Below are 19,159 nucleotides of genomic sequence, written 5' to 3'. Positions count from 1 at the left end.
TCAATCGCGCGCGGATTAACACCAACCAACCTCGAAACCCACACTACCTACTACATATAATGGTAGGTATCGTGATCGATTTAATGTACATGTCAGGGTATACTTGCTGGAGTTTTGTTTTAAGCCGCTATAACGCACCATCGGTCGAAGAGTAGACAGTCCACCTTGTATACAATTAAAAACGACTCGATTAGTGAGGCCATCGTAGACGTCATTCTCGTTTAATGCTGGACTGGACTGCGCGTGGTCTGATCTGGGCGGTGCCACGGTCTTCGGTATGGCTTCGCATTTTGCACTTTTCATGTAGCGCAGGCGCAGAACTGCATCACCCTAGGAGCTGCATGCATATCTCCTCTTCCTCCGTAGGTGGCTGGTAACGTTCAAGTCTATTCGCAGTGGCCATCACCGCCATACCTGTTCAGAATCCTATTGCAGATATACTGCAGGGACTGTCGGTCAGTGTGCAGACTGTGCGCCATCTTCGGAGCTCGAGGCCATCTGAGCAAAGACGGCCCGTGTTTTGACCAAAATTGTCAGCACTCTGGCACGCTCGCTCAAGATTGCGAAATTTGCTCTGTCCTTTAGACGAGATCCACCGAATCCGCCGCCACCGCCGCCCGAGGCAATAGTTATTCTTTGACGTCAGTTGTTCGTGACGAGCGGAAGCTTTTACCCGAAAAGTGAAGACTGAGGTCCTGTCAGAAGTCCTGTTCCTATTTACGCTAAGACCGTGATCGGCTCGTTCCTATTTTCTTATTTCGTTATTATTTTCATGTTCTGCTACTACGCTACCGTATAGATATTTTTATTTTTAAGCGTGTTAAGTATTATAAAAACTTATAATTTATGTTAAGTGAAAAAATAGTTTTTATATTTTTATTTTATTTATATAACGTAATTTTCGTATTATTTTAAAAATAAGTTAAAAATTTAATTATATATAATTTAATTTAAGCGTTTTAGTTTTTTTTAATATATTAAAACATTAAACTCTTAAATATATAATAATATATTTAACGTAGTTTATTATTTAGTTAATTATATTATAAAATTAAATAATTTTTTAATATTTTACTAGTTTTATATAAATTATTTTAACTTTAACGCTTTAAATTAATTAAAATTACTCTTTATTTAATTAACTACTTAATTTTATATCTTTTATATATATTCGCGTATTATAGCTTATCTTGCCGTAAATACTATAGCGCTTTTTACTAGTCGCTTTTCGCTTTAATAAACGCTTCTTTTTTACTTGTTCGTTTTATAGCTTTTAAAATTCTTAAATAATAAGGGCTTTTTTAAGTTAAACGCGTAATTTTTAAATTCTTTAATATTTTAAAAATATTAAATTAACCTTTTTAAATATATATTAAATTTTTTATAAAAGTTATTTTATATATTATTATATATATATCTTTCGTTACTTACTTTATAATATGTTTTACTAATATTAAAGACTTTTTTTAATAAATAAAAACTTTACTTTTAATAAAACTAAAGCGTTTAATTATTTATTAAAAGTTATAAATATTAATTATTTTTAAGCGTAATAAATTAAATATAAATGTTTAAAGAGGTAAATTTATTTTATTGATTATTTCGTTTAGATAATAAAATATTAAACTAAATGCGTTAAATTTAAATTTAATATTATTTTTTATATAAATAATAAAATATATGGCTTTAAACGCGATAAAGAACTTTAACTTTATAATATTTTTTATTAATACTTTAATAAACAAGTCGACTGTTTTAAAATAAGGACGTTTTAATAATAAATAAAGTATTATATTTAAAGGTTAAAATAAGTAAATAGAGTAGAAAAATATATTAAGCGTAATAATACTATTATTCTAATAATATTTTTTAAATTCGGTTAAAATAAAGCTTTTATAATCGTTTAAATTTAGAAAATAATAAAAGCCCTTCGTTTACGCTTTAATATATTTATTAAAATGTCGAAAGCTTATTTAGTTATTAGGTTAATCGTTAAAAGTCGATTTAATTATTTAATAAGTTATATTCGCGAGATTAATTTATAATGTAGTATTAATTTTAAATAATTAAGAATAATAGAATATATTAGCTTTATAAATTAATATATTTAATAGTCGTTAATTACCTTTAATTATTAAACTAAATTAATTTCGCTTACTTATATTAATTAACGCGTAGTACGATTAATATTAACTCGATTATATTTATTATAAAGCTAGTCTCGTTAAAATTATATATGCCTGTATTTAAAATATTATATTTAACTTTAATATTCGCGATTAATGCGAACTAGCCGAAAATAATATTTAAATCTTTATAAAAAGCTTTTTAATAACTATACTAACGGTTTATTTAAGTTTTAAAGTTTAAATAATACTTAATTAAACGTTTAACTTAATACTTATTAACGCGGTCATCGTCGCGCGACTTTAAAAAAAAATTAACTATATCTCTTATAATATTAATATTAAGAGGTATTTTTTAAATATTTAAATTAGTTATATACTTACGAGGTATGTTTTTAAATTAAATTAAATTAATATTATAAATAACGTGGTTTATTATTAAGTTAATTATAATACCGATTTAATTAAAAAAAGATCGTATCGTTTTATAATTTAAGCGACACGAGAAGGTTCAAATCGAATTAATTAAAGCTTCTACGAAAGTATATAACGTTCCCCGAGTTATTCTAAGCGACCAACGCCGCGATACTAAACCTCGACGCGAAATCCGACATTTATAATATAAATTAGATTTAATTAAAAAAATTGGTTCATAATTATATAATTAATTTAAATACCCGAGGAATATTTCTTAGTATTAATATTATAAGAGATGTAGTTAATTTCTTTTTAAAGTTACGCGACGATAACCGCGTTAATAAGTATTAAGTTAAACGCTTTATTAACCGTAACCCGGACTTTAAAACTCGAATAAACCGTCGATACGATTACTAAAAGGCTTTTTTATTATTAAAATATAGGTATTATTTCCGGTTAGTTCGCACTAGTTGTAAATATTAAAACGAAATATAAAATTTAAAACGAAAATATATAGAATTTTAACGACACCGGCTTTATAATTAATATAATCGAGCTAATACTCGTTATAATACGCCCCGATCGTTATAAAAAAAAACGAAATAAGTTTAACTTAATAATTTTTAATAATTAACGGCTATTAAATATATTAATTTATAAAGTTAATATATTCCGCCGTTTTTAATTATTTAAAATTAATATTACTTTATAAACTAGTTTCGCGAATATAACTTATTAAGCGATTAAGTAGTTAAACTAACTTTTAATAATTAAACTAATTACGAAACGAGCTTAAATTAAATTCGATACTTCGATAAATAGATTAAAGCGTAAATAAAAAGCCTTTATCTCCTTTTAATCTTAAACGGTTACAAAAGCTATATTTCGGCCGAATTCGAGAAATATTATAAAAATCGAGATATTTATTAAAGCGTCGATAGATTATATTATAAAGCTAGAATTTTTTATCGCTTTTAAAGCCACGTATTTAGTATATTTAGTTTATTACTTTATTATTTAAATAAAATAATTAATAAGTTAAATATATATTTTTAAATACTTATATTTAACTCGTCGCGTTCGAAAACGGCTAATATTTATAACCTTTAAACGTTATTTAACCTTTAATAAACGATTAAATACTTTATTTTTATTAAAAATAAAGTGATTATTTATTAAACAAACCTTTTAATATTAATTTTAAATATTATAAACTAAATAATAAAAAATTAAATAAGTATTTTATAAAAGGCTAATTTAATATTTTTTAAGCGCCGAAGAGCTAAACCATCGCGCGTCTAGCTTAGAAGAGCCCTTATTATATAGAAATTTTAAAAACTATAGGATAATAAAGTAAAACGGAAGCGTCTAGCGACTAATAAATACGAAACGAGGGGTTCGTTAAAACGGAGGGTGACCGGTAAAAGGCGCTATAATATTTACGGCGAAATAGGTTATAATACGCAAACATATAAAAAATGTAAAATTAAATAACGAATTAAATAAAAATAATTTTAATTGATTTAAAACATTAAGGTTAAATTGATTTATGTAAAAATAATAAGATATAAAAAAAGTGGCCGGCTTAATAATATAATCGACTTAGTAATAAACCACGTTATCGAATTTCGCGTCGAGGTTTAATATTATAAAGTCAGTTATTTAAAATAGTTTAAAAAATTTATGTACTTTCGTAATAAGTTTTTAATTAATTTAATTTAAACCTTCTTGCATCACTTAGATTATTATAGTAATATAATCCTTTTTTTTAATTAAATTAATATTATAAGTATAAAGATATTATATATTAAAGTTTAATTATATAAATTAAAAACGTGTTCGATTTAATGATATAATTAATTTAATAATAAATTACGTTATGTATTAATTTTATTGTTATTATAAAGTTTAAATTATTTTAATATAGTGTGTATAGTTTATATATAAAATAATAAAGATAATAAATAATAGTAAGAAATAAATACTTAACTTTTAAAAAACGTTATATTTAAAAATATTTACTTATTAAATAACGCCATGTATAAAGTTATAAAATTTATTAAATTATTTAACGCGTTTTTAATATTTTAAAAAAACGTTTTATAATATATTAAAAATAAATAAATCTTTATTTAAAGAATTAATAAAAGAATTAAAGTATAAAAATAATATTTATTTTTTATATATTAATATAAAACGTATTATAATATATAATAATAAAACTGTTTTATATAATATATAACTTAATTTTTATAACGTTTTAATTAATTTTATTAATATTAATAAATTTATATAAAGATTTTATATAATTATTAAACGTTTACTATTGAATTTTTATAATTAAATTAAAAACAAACTTTAAGTTAATAATTATATTAATATAATTAACGAAACTTTATATAGCATTAACTATAAAAGTTTAATAAAAAACTAATAAAATATACTAAGTTTATATTAATAATATAAGATAGTAATTAATATAATTAAATATTATAAGAACTAGTTTTTATAAAAGTAGTTTAAATAAATAAATAATTTAATAAAATCGTTGAGGTATATACTCTATTATGCGTTAGAATTAATATTTATATTAATTCGTTGCTTTATAGTTTTATTTTAATAGGTTTATTAAAAGCGTCGTGATTTTATTAACTTTTATTATATAACTTAGTTTATTATTTATCCTTACTTATTTAATTTATATTATTATTTAAGTATTAGTTTAAAAGAAACTATATTAAATATTATTTATTATTATAATATTAATTATTATAATTAATATAAATTTAGTTATTAATATTAATTAATAAAGGTGGTTTTAATTTATTAATTCGTAAATAATCCGAGGTATTATAGTTTTATATTTAAAATAAGTAGTAGTTATATTATTAACTTAAGTTAGAAAATTATCCCTTTCTAGTTATTATAAATAATTTACTATTTATTATTTATTAGTTTTATAAATTCTTTTTATTACTTTTATTATAATATATATTTATTTTATATTAAGTTAAATTAAATGACTTAAATTTAATAAAGTTTATAAACGGTTTTTTAAAATATATTATTTTTAATTATTATTTTACTAATCTACTTTATTTTTATTATTTTAAAAATAAAAACGTTATAAAATTATAAAGCGCTTTTTTAATTATAAAAAATATATTAATTCCAGTCGAGTTTATATATTATAACTTAGTTTAATTATATAATTTAAACTTTATTATGAGACAACGCGACTAAACTTTATAACGTTTATAAAAATTAATATTAACTAAAGCTTTACGAGCTAATATTAATAAATTTATTTATAATAATTAAAAATTACAATAATTATTTTTAATTTATATATTATAATTAACTTATAATAATAAATATATTATAAGTAAAATATAATAACTAATACGTAATAATTAATATATAAGATAATTATTACGATTTAAAAATAAAAGTAATAAATTATTATAATTTAAGTAATTTAAAAATAAAAGAATTATAACGTTTTATATAATTTAGAACCGCGATTAAGAAAAAAAAGAATAACGTATCCCACAAGCGAATATCTCACACAAGCGAATGTCTCATTCTCTTTTATACCCCTTTCGATAAAATATAAGTTAATTTCATCACAACGTATTTAATATATTAAAATTAATCGGAATCCTTATCTCTAAATACTTTTATATTATTCTAATAAGTGCGCGTATTATGCCCGGGCTCTCCGCAGATTCTATAGCGTTATAAACGTGTTTTAAACGTCCTTATATAACTACTCCTCGACGCGATTCGTTTTATAACTATTTATTAATATCTCTTTAAAACTATAAGTCTTTTCTAGCTTATATATAAAATAATCCTCTATTTTATAGCCGTTTCTTTTTCGTACGGCGGCGCCGGCTAAGCATCTTATTTACCTTTCGAAGTATCGCGTTCTCACCTTTTAAAAGAGCAACTCGGTATATAATATACGTTATAGCCTTTATAATCTAATTAAGGCTCGTTAAAATAAATATCGAAAAGTTATTTAAATACTATATAATATAGTTTCGAATATATTAAGTTTAAAATTAAACTTTAATCGAGTTATTTAAAGTTTTTAATTCTTAAAGAATAAATAGGCCGAAAAACGTCCCCGGAAGTATTAAAGTATGTAGCTTTATATTTAATTATAAAATAATATATTCCGGATTATACGAAACGAGTCCTATTTTTCAAAAACCTTTTTATATATTCGAAACGGTGAAAATCGCTTAGAACGTTTTTAAAAACGCTAGTAAAAAGTCTTCCTTTAAGATATAAGTAATATACGCCCGTATAAAATATTTAATTTCTTTTTTATACGCCTTTTTTAATATATAAAAATAATTAATATTAAAAACTTAAAGTTTATATAATAAATAAGAAAATATATAAAGTATAATAATCGAGTTTTTTTATAATAAAGTTAAAAAGTTATCGAGAAATAACTTTTATAATTATTTAAAATTAAAAAATAATAACGACTTTTTATATAAAACTTAATATATTAATTAAAATATTAAATTTAATTCTCGGTTTTTTTATTCGTAATTTAGCTATTTTTAATAATTATAATTACCTAGTCCTTCGGTAATACGCTATTTTTATATTAAAAAGAGAGGTATGTTTTCTTAATAAAAATAATATATAGAGAGATAGTATAACCGTATAATCCGACGCCTTAAATAATTATAACTTATTTCCGGTTCTTTTATTATATTATTTTAGGCTTTCCGTATTAATCGAAGGTGGTTATAACTATTTCGAACGAGATTTAACTTATAAAAAAGCCGGTTTTATTAAAGTTATAAATATCCTCTTTTTAGATCTTATATTTATAAATTATACGTAATACGCGTCGAGATTTTTATAAAGGATTATTTAATAATCGATTTTTCGATTAAAACGCGTCCGGAGGTTTAATTATTATCGTACGAAATTAAAGGCCTAATTAACGCCGATACGTCCCGCGTCGCGTAAGCTAAATAATCGATTCGCTATATTTTTTATATTATTTAACCGGGGAAAAAACGATCGCGTATTTAAATTAATAATATATCGAATAATCGCATCTTTTTTAAAATTTAAAAGCTTTTAAGAATTCGTAAATATTTCGCGTTATATAGGTTAGCTATTTCGTTTACGCTATAAGGTTTTCGATAAGACGTAATAAATTAATATAGCCTTTTATACGCTTAAAATTAAATCTTCTTAAAGCGTTTAAAGCGCTAGAATTATATTACTCTCTTTTTAAAGTTGTGGCATTTTTAGACGTAAAAGAATATAAAAAAAGGTTAAGGCTATAAAGAAATTTATAAAAGTGAGACATTCGCTTATGTAAGATATTCTCTTATGAGATACGTTAAATATATAATTACGAGTATTTCTTATATATTTTATATAAATTTTCCTTATTTTAATAATTAATTTAAATACTAATTTCATTTATTAATAAAGTAAAAAGTTTTAGTAACTTTATAATATAAATATTTTTATTTAATTTATTACTTAATTTTATATTCTTTTTATATATTTATATATTTATATACTATAACTTATTTCTCTATAAATATTATAACGCTTTTTACCGGTTGTCTTTTATTTTAATAAACCCTTTATTTCGCTTTTATTAATTACTAAAAGCTTTTTTTTTTACCTTCTCGTTTTATAGCTTTTAAAATTCTTATATAATAAAGGCTCTTTTAAATTAAACGCGTAATTTTTTAATTTTTTAAAGTTTAAAAAGTATTAAATTAATTATTTATAAAAATATATTCAAGTTTCTATAAAAGTTATTCTATATATTATTATATATATTTTCTTCGTTATTTATTTTATAATATTTAAATTAATATTAAAAAACTTGTTTTATAAATAAAAATAAAATCTTCAGTTATTTATTAAAAGTTATAAGTATTCATTATTTTTAAGCGCAATAAGTTAAATATAAACGTTTAAAGACCTATATTTAGCTTATTAATTAATTCGTTTAAATAATAAAATATTAAACTAACTATATTAAGTTTAAATTTAATTTTATTTTTTATAAAAATAATAAAACATGCGGCCTATAAAGTGATAATAAACTTTAACTTCATAATGTAATTTATTAACGCTTTAATAAATAACTCGATTTGTTTTAAAAATAAATACGCTTAAATAATAAATAAAGTGTTATATTTAAAAGTTAAAGTAAATAAAAAAAGTAAGAAAATATACTAAGCGTAATAATATCGTTATTCTTATAGAATTCCTCGAATTCGGCCGAAATATAGCTTTCGTAATCGTTTAAAATTAAAAAATAATAAAAGCTTTTTATTCGCGCTTTAATATACTTATTAAAGTATTAAATTTAATTTAAGCTCGTTTTATTATCAATTTAACTATTAAGAGTCGGTTTAATTATTTAATCGTTTAATAAATTATATTCTCGAAATTAATTTACGAAGTAATATTAACTTTAAATAATTAAAAATAACGAGATATATTAACTTTATAAATTAATATGTTTAATAAATATAAACTATTTTTAATTATTAAATTAAACCAATTTCGCTTTTTTATATTAATCGGCGCGTATTATAATTAGTATTAACTTAATTATATTTATTATAAAGCTAGTTTTATTAGAATTTTATGTATTTTTATTTAAAATATTATATTTAGCTTTAATATTTATAATTAAGGCGAACTAGCCGGAAATAATATTTAAATCTTTATAAAAAGCCCTTTAATAATTATATTAATAGTTTATTTAAATTATAATTAATAAAGCGTTTAACTTATTATTTATTAACGCGGTCGTCGTTATATTATTTTAAAAAAACATTAATTATATCTTTTATAATATTAATATTAATAAGTATTCCTTAATATTTAAATTAATTATATATTTATAAAGCTCCTTTTTTAATTACATTAAATTTATATTAAAATATTAAATTTCGCGTCGAGGTTTAATACCGCGGAATTAGTCGCTTAAAATAGCTTAGAGGACGTTGTACACTTTTGTAGCAGCTCTTTAACTAATTTAATTTAAACCTTCTCGCGTCGCTTAACTTATTAAAACAATATAATCTTTTTTCAATTAAATCGATATTATAGTTATTAAAGTATTACGTATTAAAGTTTAGTTATATAAATTAAAAAAAGTAATAGACTTAATTATATAGTTAATTTAATAATAAACTACGTTAAATATTATTATTATTATATTAATAAAGCGTTTTTTAATCTCACGTTTAAATACTTTTTTATATTATTAATATAAATTTAAGTAAATTTTATTAAGCTTTTTTTACAACTTTAATAACGTTTATTATAAACATTTAATTATAATATATATAAATTAAAACTATAATTAGTTTTTTAAAATAATTAATACGTTTATTTTAATTATTTATATATAATAATATAAATATTATAGCGAGGACCGTTATTATATAAAAAAAGAATAATTATTACGATATTTTAATATTAAGCGAAAATCGAGAAGTTTTTATTAATAACGTACCATATAAGCGAGCTACGCATATAAGCGAGCTGCGCATTTTTAATTAATTTTCTTATAATTAACTTTATATTAACTTTTCTCCTTTAATAATTATAGAATTAAAAAATAAAGAAAAAAGGTTTAATTTAACGTTATAAGCGTTTTAAAATAACTCGAAATTAAGTGTACGAAAAGTTATAGCGATATATTATATCTTAAAGTTAACGTTACGTAGCCGACGACGCGGAATTCGACCACGATTTAAAATCTTTATAAATTCTTAAAAGCTTTTTAATTTTAAAGAGGAATTAATTATTTAATATATTATTAATTTAAATACGCGATCGTTTTTTCACCGGCTAGATAATATAAAAAATATAGCGAATCGATTATTTAGCTTACGTAACGCGAGACGCGTCGGCGTTAATTAAGCTTTTAATTTTATACGATAATAATTAAACCTCCGGACGCGTTTTAATTAAAGAATTAATTATTAAAAAGTTTTTTATAAAGATTTTAACGCGTATCGCGTATAGTTTATTTTCGTATAAAATATAATTAATAAATATAGGATATAAAAGGAGGATATATATAATTTCGATAAGACCGGGTTTTTTATAAGTTAAATCTCGTTCGAAATAATTATAACTACTTTCGATCGATACGAAAAGCTTAAAATAATATAATAAAAGAATTAAGAATAGGTTATAATTATTTAAAGCGTTGGATTAAACGGTTATACTATCTTTTTATATATTATTTTTATCGAGAAAATATACTTTTTTTTAATATAAAAACAGCTTATTATTAAAGAACTAAGTATTTATAATTATTAAAAATAATTAAATTATAAATAAAAAAAGCGAGGATTATATTTAATACTTTAATTAATATATTAAGTTTTATATAAAAGGTTATTATTACTTCTTAGTTTTAAACGGTTATGAAAACTATTACTTAATAACTTTCGAGCGTTATTACGAAAAAAACTCGATTATTATACTTTATATATTTTCTTATTTATTATATAAGTTTTAACTTTTTAATATCGGCTATTTTCGTATATTAAAAAGGGCGTACGAGAAAGAAATTAAAGGTTTTATACGAGCGTATATTACTTATATTTTTAAGGAGGACTTCTTATTAACGTTTTTAAAAGCGTTTTAAGCGATTTTTATTGTTTCGAATATATAAAAAAGCTTTTAAAAAATAAAACTCGTTTTATATAATCCGGAATATATTATTTTATAATTAAATATAAAACTATATATTTTAATACTTTTAAAAACGTTTTTTAACTTATTTATCCCTTAAAAATTAAAAACTATAAATAAATCGATTAAAGCTTAATTTTAAATTAATTACGTTTAAAACCGTATCGTATAATATTAAAATAACTTCTCGATATTTATTTTAATTAGTTTTAATTAAATCGTAAAGGTTATAATATAAAATATATACCGAATTACTTTTTTAAAAAATAAGAACGCGATATTTCGAAAAATAAATAAGATACTTAGCCGGCGCCGCCGTACGAAAAAGAAACGGCTATAAAATAAAAGATTACTTCGTATATAAGCTAAAAAAGACTTATAGTTTTAAAAAAAGATTAATAAATAATTATAAAACGAATCCCGTCGGAAAAGTAATTATACGAGGACGTTTAAAACACGCTTATAACGCTATAAAATCTACGGAGAGCCCGGGCATAATACGCGTACTTATTAAAATAATATAAAAACTTTTAAAAATAATAATTATTAATATATTTAATTAGTTCTAAGCGTTATAATTAAATTAATTTATAACTTATAAAGCTTAATAATAAAAAGTGCGTAGCTCGCTTATATACGTAGCTCGCTTATAGGGTACGTTATTTTATAAATATATAATATCGAAACTTTTTTTTAAAGAATTTAAAAAAAAAATATTAACTTTCTTTTAAATTATCTTTATATAATAATATATTTAATAATATTTTTAGTGTTTTTTATTTATAAATAATAAGTTGAATTGTTTTTAAAAAGAGTTTAAAATTTAAATTTAAATTATTTAAAATAGTAAAGTTTTAATTAAAGTTTTAGTCTAATTCTTTTAAAACGCGGCTTTTTTAATTTATTAGAATAATAAATTATTTCATTATTATTATTTTAAAAAATATATAAAAACATACCTTTTCGTTATTAAAGGGCTTATATTTTATTTAATAATTACTATTTACGTTTTTTAAATGTTAATATAAACTCGTTAATATTTAATATTATATTAAATTTATTACTAATAAAGTTTTATTTTTTTAAAAAAATTAACATTAATTATTTTTAATTTCATTAAAACTTATTTTATTTATATTTTAAAAACTCTCGCCTCGTTAATAAAATAAAAGTTTATTATATAATAAACTTTTTATAAGTTTTATTAATATTGAAACGTTTTTATTAATAATATTTAATCATAAATATTATATTTTTAATATTTTTATTTAATTTATATTATCACTTTTTATTTTCTTTATTTAATTAAAAAAAAAGTAAAAGATAATCTTAATTATATATTTTAAAAAAGAGGGTTAATATTAACGCTAGCTTTTACTCTTTTTTTAATTTATATATATATAATAAAAAAAGTAGAAATTATATAAAATATTTAAATTTATTAATTAAAAATTAATAGTTATTATATTATTAAAAAAATTAAAATAATATATATATTTTTTATATTAATTTTATTTTATATTATATATTATTAAAATAACGTTAATTTATATATAATAATATATTTAAAAGTGTGATAAAAAACGAGCGGATTATAATTTAAAAGGGGGTTTTTAACTTCTAACAAGCTTCTAAACTAATTTCCAGGGCCCGCTTAAGTAGAAGAATTCAACGGCTGCTACTAAAGATGGCCGATGTATCATTAACCCATTTCATATTCAAGTCGTCTGCCCACATGTACCCTTTTGTCCTTGGTCACTATCTCCATCGTCATCATCTATCATGTTACCAATCTTCCATATACTCTAAAGAGTGGCAATTGCCGCTTACTGTAAGGGTGTAGTATAAGGATAGGCATCGTCTTGAGTCGCTACAGCCTACTCGTTTGCTCAAAGAAGCGCTCATATTAAATGTGTATATTTGACCCTGCCGATCATTGATCGCCATACCTTATTCGCCGAGTAACTCGGTCGGACCAGCAAGTGGAGCAAAGATATTTCCAGAATCCAGCAAGCCAGCCTGCCAGCAGATATAGAAATAGCCGCCCTTCTGAGCCGCCAGGCCACCTCGTTGCGATCGGCGTCGAGCTGAGGTTCTCGCCCTCCGCCTGGGCGAGTCGAGTCCTCGAGCCCTTCTGCTCAGCTTCCTCGGAGAATTCTTTCGTCGAGTAGGAAAAGGCACATGGATCGTCCCGACTCCCTTGAATCACATCCGCAATCTCCTCTACACTGCAACATCGCCACATTGGCCATCTCCGTGACGTGCATAAACTCCTTGAAACGACAAACCACTGTTCGTTCATCCCCGACCATGCTGCAAACGCTTCTGGTTCTCGACGCAAGTCATTCATTTCCTTCCGTCACCCCTAATGTAGCATCTTCGCAACTCATCAAGATTATTCATAAGCCCTACCGGACGTTCAAGTCCCCCTGGTTAATATTGCGATTAACCAAAACATATTGAGACGGCCGAAGTTGATGCCTTTTTCGGGTGGAAAAGAACTCTCCCATCGCTTTCAAGCGATTGGGAAGCTGAGTTTGCTCCAATCTCTTCATCGATGAGCAAGCAGACTTGTGCCCGAGTCTGGAACATGATCAAATTTGTCACCACAGGAGCAGTTTTGGTTATTACTCGTCCATTCAAAGACACGTCTAATTCATCGGCCCTTGAACAGCAGCGCCCGCGATTCCCTGAAGCTCGTTTCGTCTCAAGAGTCAGCATCTTCGCACTCGTCGCACCACGGACAAGTTGAAAAGATGATTCGTAGTCTTATCAACTACATACAATGCAGACTGACGCAGACTCTTATGCATACTTCAATCAGCCTATTCTCCAATGACGTAGGTACAGCCTTCTTCGCCCATCCAGACCTCATGCACGCGCCCAGCCTCGACATCGATTCGGTCGCCGACTGAGAACGTCTTCTTCTCGGGCTGTGCATCATTAGGATATGTGATGGTCAGCTGGCCTTTCAATATCAGGTGCATGGTTAGGCCACCGTGAGAATGCGGGCTATAGTGCGCGTTGCTGGGTTTCCGTTCATCATGTCAGCCTCCATTCATCCGGTTCAAGACGTCGCGACTGGTAGGTAACCTATCCGGCAACGATTGTTTACGTACGGCCCATCGGTCCAGGTAAGACGTGCGGGAAACCCCACGAGCGGACCTCTGCTTCATACTCCTTGCGAGGTTTGGACTGCATTGCGCTTTCCGTGATCTACAAGCTTGTAGTCTGATTGATGATTTTTTTTTCTTTGGAGAGGAGTTGTCGAGGTGCAAAAGTGGTGATTGGCATTCGATCTTTTCGGTGTGGCTGTGAAGCGGTTCGTATACGGCCTTATGTCAGTGGTGACGTCTGCATAAACGGAGGAGACACACACAGTCCGTAAACGACCCAAGCCGCTCGTAAGGGCTGGCGATGTCTTACCACTTGTAGTAGTCCCCAAGGAGCCTGGAGCTCAGCCTCAGCTGGATGGGCGGCAGATGGGAACCAATCCCATCCTCCCCTCTGCCAAGCTCATTGATCCATGTACCTGACAGCCGAGTGATGTGTTCGGTCGTTGCTTTGGCTCAAGTTGATAGGGACCAACCAGCCCAGAACAACATTGAACTCCATCACCTTGGGCGCGATCTGAAACGGAGAAGAGCTCAAATCGCATGATGGCAGAAAGTCCAGTCCTTACGCAGAAGGCCGCGTATGTTGACAAGTTCTAATGCTCTACCTACAAACAAACCCGTTCAGGTAGCACTGGCTGGCTTTAAATGCCAGGGTCTTATGTGCAATGCAATCATACAAGCAACGCTTATCCACCCAGTAAACCAGTTGTTTACTGTCGATCTTCAAACAGAAATAGCAACGTCCGTTCTCAATGCAGGTAATAAAGCCCAATTGGCGGGGGCCATTGCAACCAAGCATTGATCGCCCCTTTAAGCATACGTTCATCGGTGGATTTTGTCTGATCGGGATACTACACCTACGACGAGCATGAGATCCTAAAAGGGGAAAACAGAACATATTTTGACTTGTTTATATTCCTGTCTGTTTTGGGGGCCAATGGTGGATGTAACGGTTCTGGCAGCAGCAGCTCAGCCCCCAAATCAGTACTATCCAACATACATGCAGTCGCATCTGATCTGCTGTCAGCATTTGGTTCGCCTGCGCCATCGCAGCAACAAAAGCAGCCTGTGTGGCAGGTAGCAGGCAGCCCATGCTGGAATTTTTCTAGCATCCCATGTTGGTCCCTCGCATTGGGTATGATGGGCGAAAGTAATAAACTCCAGACATGGACGGAATAAGATGCTGTTAACAAGCCCATTCCACGTCACAGCCCTATAGAGCTAACATAGGCTTGGACTATTAATAAGGATGACAAAAGCGCAAAACGCCCAAATAGGAGTCCATAAAGGCCTGGATCCGCTGCGCTACTCCATTAACGGTCTATGGACTGCTATATCCCTGTCCCGGCCTCCTACCCTACAGGCTCTCGGCGGGGCGAGGCTGCACTCCACCACTCCTGGACCCCCGGCCCAGAGCTGAACCTGTCTTACATCTCAATCTTATTATCTCGACGAGATCTGGCGAGCTCTCTTCGTGCTCTGCCACTCCTTGAATCGTTTCTGGACTTGTTCATTCCTTATTCTTATGCTGTTCGCCTCTTTCCAACTCACCAGATAACCGCCCTCAGCAATCCGGCACCGTTCGACTCTTCAGCTGCTGCCGTATCACATAATTGTATCCGCGTCGCATTACGAAACCCTCCAGCATAGGCTTTTGGATAAACACCGACCTGCAGTTCGACTGGTTGGGTATCTACTGAACTTGAGAAATAACCCCCTATGTGTTACTCGGTAGGTCCATATACTTCCCATGTGGAAGGATATATAATCGAGCCAGTGACTAACCTCTCGAACTTTTTCAAGGTATCCAAGTCCAAAACCTCCGCGACTACGAAAGATGCCACCACGATGCGCCGCAACTTCACCCTCAACCCCACCGCCGGGGCACATCTGCAGGCACTTAAGAGAGCTGTAGATTTGACCACGTTCATTTCACCGACGCCCATACATTTCCCAGGCGATGGCACGGCAGACGGGAGGCAGTCTATTTACCTCAGCGCTGCGATACAAAAACACCTGAGGAAGATTTTCGACTATCTAAGGGATAAGGACTCCCAGCTATCTCGGAAGAAGTTTGAGTACTTTCTCATTCACGAACAGGAAGAGGAAGCGCCGCGACTCGATCGAGATTCCTACAAATTCGAACAGTTTTTGGAAGAATGGTGGATGCGCTTCGGTCTGGAGGCGGAAAAGCCTAGTCCGATTTCTGAAAAGGACCTGACCAAGCCTCTAAGCAACTATTTCATAAGCAGCAGCCACAACACGTATTTGTCCGGGAACCAGCTGGCCGGGAAGAGCAGTGCGGATGCATACAAGAAGGTCCTCCGACGGGGCTGCCGGTGCATAGAAATCAATGTTTGGAATGGGGACTCGCCGAGTTCGACTCCAGATTAGTGTCAAAATCTCGATCGAAGCCTGAGCATTCCCGCCATCTCTCCGGTAGCAGCTGGCACAGCGCTGCGGCGACTTGGAAGGACGCCATAGAGGAGAAAATTGAGCAGACAAGCAAACATTTCTTGGGCGAGAAGAATTCTCGGAGTCGCACCCCAAGCTTCACAAGCCTAGATGCGCCTTCTGCATTTGGAAAAGACAGCGCGAGGAACAGCGTGAAGGACATTGCGAAAGACAGCTCGTCATCCTTGGACCCCTCGGTGCTCGCTGATCGGTTAGAGAGGACTACGTCGAGGCAGTCGTTCAAACCCACGGAACCTATCGTAATGCATGGCTATACCCTGACCAGGCCGGTAGGGTTCAGGGAGGTTTGCAAGGCGGTCCGGGAGACCGCGTTCGAGACGTCGAATCTGCCCATCATCGTTAGTCTGGAAGTGCATGCGGAACTTGAGCAGCAGGAGCTTATGGTTCAGATCATGAAGGAGGAATGGGCCGGAGTACTGGTTGAAAAGCCGTTTGAGAATTGCCCACCGGATAGAATGCCAAGGCTCGAGGAGCTGCTCAACAAGATACTGGTCAAGGTCAAGAAACCCGTCAAGCCGGACGCGCCTGCTCCAATGGCTACCCTAGCGCCTGTCTCGACAATTGACGATGATGCCTCGTGCTCTGAGGACGAGAGAGGCGGGAGCTCGTCCAGTATCAAGAAAGCAAAAGTACTCATTGGAGAGCCCTTGGGTGCTTTGGGAATATACACCCACAGCGAGCACTTCAAGAGCTTCGATTCACCAGCGGCCAAAACCCCCTCTCACATCTACTCGATAAACGAATCGAGGATATTGGAGCTTCATCAAACAAAGACTCAAGAACTCTTTACACATAACATGCATTACTTTATGCGGGCTTTTCCAAAAGGTCTGAGGTTCGATTCCTCGAATTTGGACCCGTCGCTGTACTGGCGCAAAGGAGTGCAGATGGTGGCACTGAACTGGCAATCCACCGACGAGGCAATGATGCTCAACGAGGGCATGTTCTCGGGGGAACACGGATGGGTGTTGAAGCCTCCGGGGTACCGCAGCGACGACCTGTCGACCTCACAGGCTGATGCCATCCCTCATCGGACGCTTGCGCTGCGCATCACTGTTCTCGCCGGCCAGCATATCCCATTGCCCGAGGGTGCCGGCAGCGCTAATGGCAATACGAGGTCGTTCCGTCCCTTTGTCAAGTGCGAATTGCACGTCGAGAAGCACGAAGAGCGGTCCAGTGCTTCTATCGATGGAAACGGCCGTGCGCTCGACGACTTCAAGCAGAAGACAGTATCCGGCAAGACTGATCACCCCGACTTCGGCAGCACCAAGAACTTGCTCGAGTTCATAGGCGTCCCGAAGGTGGTGGAGCAGCTCAGCTTCGTAAGGTAAGAATGTTTTTCGGGATCGTCCTGTCCTTTTTCACTCCAATCAGTTCCCTGCCCAATCCATGTGGCCTCATCTGTCACGCTGCACTGCATTTCATCCGAACCGTCGGGACTTCACTTGGGCCCAATAGCCAATAAAGCATGTGCAGCTTGCTCTCAAGCGAGAACGTGGTTGAGCTAGCATACGCAACGGCCCGTCCAGCAGCGGAGGCACCCATCACACATGCAGGTGCCTATGCTGCCTGTGCATGAAGAAATGAGGCATATTCTGGTGCATGCGATGGTTACCATACCTGCCACCTCACTGCCGTGCACTGGTTCTCTTGCAGTGGAATAGCCTTCTTTTTTTTTCCTTCGACGCCCAACCGGGATACTTGGGCAGCTTTGGCTAATGTGACTTTGTTTTTCTCAGGTTCAAAATTGAGGATGGCGCTTCTCGAATCCCCATTCATCGCGATCCGTTCGCCTGCTGGGCCTGCATCCGTCTAGACCGGCTACGGACCGGCTATCGCTTCATCCACCTCAAGGACCCGAAAGGTAACCCGACCAAGGGTGTCCTATTGGTTCGGGTCGATAAGGTCTTGTCATGATCCTTACTTACTATTAGGGGGAATGCATGTATGTCATGATCCCTGTTGCCGCACAAGTGGACAATGGCGATGCCTGTACCTACCCCATATTGACCGGGTCGTATTCGCTTCGTTGTTGATGCTGCTTGGTGGATCGAAACAGCTGCTTTTTCCGTCTCGATTCTATTTTATGTGTTAGGAGAGCCTTCCGTGTGTTTTGCCTTGGGAGTTTGGGAGCATGTGATATTCAGTGAAGGAGTAACGGATACCTATATGTATGGCGTACGGCGTGGAATTAGAAGCTCCGTGTACATATTCTGGCCTGTTGGCTGTTTGGGGCGTGTTGAAATGAGAACTTGCTGTCGAAAGTGTCATATCATGGTCATGACACATGGGGGGCTGTCA

At 30.5% G+C, this 19,159-nt stretch overlaps 2 protein-coding genes across 2 annotated transcripts; one reads left to right on the top strand and one right to left on the bottom strand.

Annotated features, from left to right (window-relative positions):
- Positions 1-14,092: 14,092 nt before the first annotated feature.
- PG994_007366 (uncharacterized protein) lies at positions 14,093-14,468 on the bottom strand (the record flags this gene model as incomplete). The annotated part of the gene is made up of 2 exons (XM_066858775.1): positions 14,093-14,294; positions 14,383-14,468. 2 exons carry the CDS (start codon positions 14,466-14,468, stop codon positions 14,093-14,095), a joined length of 288 nt encoding a protein of 95 aa, XP_066715717.1.
- A 1,634-nt stretch (positions 14,469-16,102) lies between these two features.
- On the top strand, positions 16,103-18,775 carry PG994_007365 (1-phosphatidylinositol 4 5-bisphosphate phosphodiesterase 1; the record flags this gene model as incomplete). Its single annotated transcript, XM_066858774.1, has 4 exons — positions 16,103-16,114; positions 16,187-16,702; positions 16,762-18,185; positions 18,598-18,775. 4 exons carry the CDS (start codon positions 16,103-16,105, stop codon positions 18,773-18,775), a joined length of 2,130 nt encoding a protein of 709 aa, XP_066715716.1.
- Between the last annotated feature and the right edge of the window lie 384 nt (positions 18,776-19,159).

Source organism: Apiospora phragmitis (assembly GCF_038363925.1).
Source record: "Apiospora phragmitis strain CBS 135458 chromosome Unknown utg000007l:1.0-2108841.0:1.0-2111359.0, whole genome shotgun sequence".
Taxonomy (NCBI): domain Eukaryota; kingdom Fungi; phylum Ascomycota; class Sordariomycetes; order Amphisphaeriales; family Apiosporaceae; genus Apiospora; species Apiospora phragmitis.
This window is presented reverse-complemented; position numbering and strand designations above follow the sequence as displayed.